General features: G+C 32.8%; 1 protein-coding gene across 1 annotated transcript; it reads left to right on the forward strand.

Moving 5' to 3' along the window:
• The first annotated feature begins 205 nt into the window (after positions 1 to 205).
• On the forward strand, positions 206 to 2172 carry LOC113114482 (Golgi-associated plant pathogenesis-related protein 1-like). The gene is made up of 5 exons (XM_026281404.1): positions 206 to 338; positions 420 to 441; positions 871 to 1080; positions 1631 to 1708; positions 1815 to 2172. Exons 2-5 carry the CDS (start codon positions 435 to 437, stop codon positions 1970 to 1972), a joined length of 453 nt encoding a protein of 150 aa, XP_026137189.1. The 5' UTR covers positions 206 to 338; positions 420 to 434; the 3' UTR covers positions 1973 to 2172.
• Positions 2173 to 5690: the final 3518 nt, after the last annotated feature.

Here is a 5690-nt window from a genome sequence, read left to right on the forward strand (position 1 = left end):
ATTAAAGTATTATTCAATTGAACTGTGCTTGTCAAAAATATACCGACCTAAGTCTTTCACATTTCTCTGGAATCAACAGGTACCCTACACTCCCTCCTTAAGTTCTAACTCTCTCTCTCTCACACACACACACACACACACACACACATTGCTTTCAGTCCTGTTTCACTCTCAGATTGAATTAAAGAGATGGAGTTGAGGAATGTCTATGGAAAAAAGGAGGCGGAGGAGGAGATACAGACAACGGTATATATATACTTCATCTGTACGCAGAGCTTTAAACTACTAGCTGAAGACCGTCTGAGAAAACAACTTACAGCTTACAGCTCTAAGAGAAGGTAATATGAAATGAGCCACATATAGTTTATAGTTGCTACAATGTGAATATAATTAACAAATATTATCTTTGTTCTTTTTAGCTTACTTTGGAAACAATGGCAGGTGAGTCACATGTACTTATCTAAAATATGTATTTTTGTATTGCATATTTTGAATTCAGTACTTTATTTAGCAAGAGATGTGAGGAATTATGCATTTTGTGTGTGCAATTCTTGAAGTTGTGTGTAAACAGTTGGAAAAGAAAAAAGTAATTTATTTTTGAATAATCCATTGTAATCAAAAATGGAACTAAATTTAATTCTGAATTCTGAAATTTTACACAGTTTATGAAAGCAATTATGTGTATTTCTTTCATAATCGAATGAACTTTACAACACTTTTTATTTTCTTCACTATCACTGTAAATAAATGTGTATTGATTTGAGCTTCTGTAAATTTACTGAAAAGTTTGGGTATGTTTATTTACAAATGTATTTATTTTCTAGTTTTAGTCTATGAGTAAAGGGCTGGTGTTTGCATGATTCTCCACAGATGAGAGCTTTAAGAAGGAGTTTCTGGAGGCTCATAATCAGTACAGGAAGCAGCATCAGGCCCCAGAGCTGAAGTACAGTGTGGAGCTGTGCAGCGCTGCTCAGAAGTGGGCAGATCACCTGCTGAACATCAAAAAACTGGCCCACAGTGACACGAAAAACGGGGAGAATGTGTTTTTTTCCTTCAGCTCTGTCAAAAAGACACCCAAAGGTAATATCTGCAGCTTAGTAATTACATACAGCGTCTTCAAACTGACGCAGAATGAATGACTCAGTGGTATTTTAAATAAGTGGGCAGCTGCTCAAGGCTAGTAATTTGCATACATTCCATATAAGGGCTTTCCGCATAGCATCCCGTCACTATATCATTATACTCTCAACACGACTCTCGTCTAAAGGGCCGTTCACTTAATCGCGTCTTTTGCGCGATCATTATCGTTATTTCTAATGTGGACGAGCAATTCATTTCCAATGGGAGACGTGGAAAGCGCAAGAGGTGCTCGTGCACCCAAAATCCTACCGGTTTCATGGGCACGGCGCTTCGCGGCAGACGCCGCGAAATAAAAGTATTAGAGAATCATGATTTGTTCATATACGCAGATTTTACCAAGACTGCCATAGTGAATTAGACCCAGTAAACTGAAATGAAAATGTAATTTTACACGTTCAAATAATGATAAAAAAAAAAGTGGATCCAGCACAGCACTGAGCACATCACGCTGATTTTTTTAACATTTGTATTATTGTTTTGTATATTTTAGGGAAGGAGGCTGTAGACAGTTGGTACAGTGAGATCAAGGATTACAACTTCAGATCACCAGGATTTCAGTCCAACACAGGTAATAATCATTTCATTTGAATACATGGCATTACATAGATGTTATAAATTGTTTAGACATTGACATATCTTATTATTGTCTTATATATATCTGAATATACTTGCAGGTCATTTCACCCAGGTTGTGTGGAAGTCATCCACAGAGCTCGGAGTAGGGCTGGCTACCGATGGAAACACAGTTTTTGTCGTTGGTCAATACAAACCTGCTGGAAATATGACCAATGCTGGTTACTTTGAGAAAAATGTTCTTCCTAAAAATAAATAATGATTGATAAATCCTATAAGGAAAGAAAACAATCATTGTCTATTGCTAAATGTAAACAATTTATAATTTAGCGGATGCTTTTAATTCAAAATGACTTACAGTACATCACCATAACAGTTTAAATGTGAAGAATAGTCCTACTGTATAACACCATTGTGACCAAATCCTGTGTCTAATAAAAATGGATCATTGACTCATAAGCGATTGTGCATTTATTTATACTAAAACTAAGATTATGAGCACAAAACACTGAAATTGCCAAACAAATACCAAAATAAGAAAAACCCTCTCACTTTTGAAAGAGTAGGTGGGATTTGTCATTGGGATGGGATTATACACAGATTTCGAAGGCTTCTAAATTATCAACATGATCAAAACTTCGTTGTCACTTTTTTATTTTCTTTTTTAGCAAATAAAAGGCCTCTTGGTGCATTTGTTAAAATATCACCTTCAGGTTGTGAAAACTTCAATAATATTTAGAAAGTAAGCATAACTTTTATATTATTAGCAATATTTAAACATGAAAACTGAAAACTAAGTTTGGTTATTATTATTTTTTTTATGTTCAAATCATGTTCAAATGTATCAAATATGATCAGGTTTTAGAGGAATATATAATTTTTTATATATATAATCTTATTAAGACATTATTGGGAGATGACTGATTTACAGTATAGCTAATGCATTTTATTAGTAGGCCTACATGCATTCTGCCGATGCTGTTAACAATTATATATTTGAAATACATTACAAGCTGTCAGAATCTTCTCTTACTTCAACTACATGAAGTTGCGTGTTTTTGCTCAGCGTGGGCCTCGGAATAAAAGCACTGCTTCTAGTTATTTTATGTTGTCAGTTGTGATCTCTAGAGGGAGCCAGATACCTATATTGTGCGCCATAAAGGACAAGAAGATAAACACACCATTTCCCAGGAATTTTACTGCGAAGTTGCCCTGTTCGTTTGTAGATTTAAAGGTTGATAACACAGTATTGTGATTTTGCATAACTGACGAAAACTTGAACGCCGCCAGACCTAGCACTGTGCGTGTTGCTTCGGAAACTTGTTTTCCAAGAGCTTCTGGAAAATGTATAGTCTATACAAGATAACCAGGTAAAGAAAACAGCTTTGCTCCCACCCACTTGAATATGAATTTTTACAGCACAGTCTTTTACATGTACAGTCTTATCACATGGCAATGTTCTTCATCAGTAGCCTTTTTTGTCGTCTTTTCCAGTGCAAATGTAAAAAGATAATAAAATCATTACGTGAGAAGCAAAATGACAGAACTTATTATTATTATTATTATTATTATTATTATTATTATTATCATTATTATTATTATTATTATTATTATTATTATTATTATTAAAATGTATCACTTAATTTTGTCCTTTTTTTTTTAAATATATCATGACTTAAAAATGCTTAGACATTTATACTGGAAAACAAGGCAAAGCACTAAGTTAGTTTTATTATTATTATTATTATTATTTTGCAGTGTATTTAATATTTAATGTCATGACTATGAATTTGTGGAAGGGTAAATTAAGACTTTTTAAGACCTCCACAAACCTTGTATATAGTTTTGTTTCATAAAAGCAATAATTCATATTTCCCAGGCTCAAAACTCATGGAAATATATTGTGTGCCAAAGTAAAACTTATTTTTGGATTTATTAACAGATAATACATCTCTGGCATAATTGTGGATAAATTCTTATTTAGAAGATTTATTTTCAAGTTAAAGGAATTAGTTCATACACCTAATCGAATTACCCAATCGGCATTGTGTAATCAAATTTAATTATTAAACAAACAAACAAAAACTTTGTGATCATCTAGAAATGTTATAGGACTGATAAAAACAAAGTTTAAATGATTGTTTTTCAATAGTGTTATTTGAAATTTCCAGCAATACCGGTTTTGTAGGTCCTGCTTTGCATGACGCTCAAACATTTACAGCTATTGTTTTGAATATGGCTGTTACTGCAGCAGTGTTACAAATGTGAGCAGTAGTTCAGAAGAATGTCTATCTGGCATTTAAACAACATTTTTGTCTGTCTCGTAGGAGGAAATCAATTAGAGACCATCACAGGAGCTGAGACAACATGTCAGGAGTCCGGCTGTAATTACTGTCATTGTAGCCACGGTTGAGTGCAGTGCACCATTATATAGAAGCTGAATGCCAAAGACTGTGGTTTTCAATAGAAGAGCCGTTGAATAATCAGTGACCTGGACTACTAGGAAGATTTTAATATGTATAGCTGAAACCACAAGGAAGACTTCACAGTTTAAACATTGCTTAAGAACAGTTAAGCACACACAAATTAAAAATCTCCTGGGCATTTTAGTATAATAGAGGAATCCAGTGCATGCAAATCTGGCACTGAAAAGGTGCTCGCAATTAAAGAGGTGACTCTCTCATCTCCTAGAGCGGCTGATGGGATGATTGTAACACATTTGTGCATTTTCCTTCATAACTCAAAGCCTATGTCTACCCATCATCATTTGCTATTAGAATAATTCATATGTGTCAATAGTATAGTCAATAGTACTAGAACCCTTTAAACATACTCCATTTTTTTTTTCTAAAGTATCTAAATGATCCACATGATAAAACCTTTGCTGAAGGGCATCAGCACACAATCTACATTCCTTCTGTCAATCAGATTTATAGCTTATACGATATTTTAGTAAAAGGCCTTTTAATGTAATTCTAAAATGTCTATTTTAAGGTCAATAATACACAAACGACAGAGCTTTGGTAATAAACTAAGCATTTAATTCTTAATCTTACTGAAACATATTATTGGAGGTGATTGTGATGACTGATATTTATATCACTTTATGTAAGTAGTGGGTTATACTGTTATTAGATCTTGTTGGTTTTACATTTCAGGCTATCAAAACCTCATCCTTTTTTTTTCTTTTTTTTTTAATCCAATTGAGCTTTTTTTTATCAATTTTTTTTATCAATTTTTCTTTATCTATTATTGATTATGAAATATGATACTCAACAAACTACATATGCAAAACTATTATATATATATATATATATATATATACATACAGATAGATAGGCTATTATCACACTTCGAATAATTGATAGTTTAAACTGAGATCCCAAATAATATTATTGCTTAAAACTTGGTTAACAGCTAAACACTTATTAATATAACTAAACAGCTTTTCCTTTTTCTTTTTATTCTTTATTTCTAATATGTATTTAAAGTAAAGGACTAATTGTGATCTACATTACTATTGGACATGCATTCAATTCGTTTGCACTGAGAATATATCAATCAGCTGATGAGTTGCAAAACTAAAAACAGAGTCCCATTAATTAGACACTTAACAGTATATTTTAACACTTCTGTAATACTATATGTCTGAATCATCCAATTTTCCAGTTTATCATACTTTGTCATCATACCATGCTTTTGTTTCTCTTACAATATAAATACAGAAGAAAGAACCAAAAGAGTGTGCTCTTTGAAACAGAGCTATGTTTGCAATGTGTTGAGAGTTTTTGGTGGAAAGGGTCTTCTTCATACGTACAGGGATAAATCATATGTCGCAATTTACACCAGGATTGTTTGTCACGCAAGCCCACACACACAAAAAAATAAAGACTTCACAGTTATGCATAAATATCTAAAATAATAATATATAAAAGCCAAAAAATGACAAGACAACATGAAACTGCACTGGACAACTA

Source organism: Carassius auratus, chromosome 14 (genome assembly GCF_003368295.1).
Source record: "Carassius auratus strain Wakin chromosome 14, ASM336829v1, whole genome shotgun sequence".
Lineage (NCBI taxonomy): Eukaryota > Metazoa > Chordata > Actinopteri > Cypriniformes > Cyprinidae > Carassius > Carassius auratus.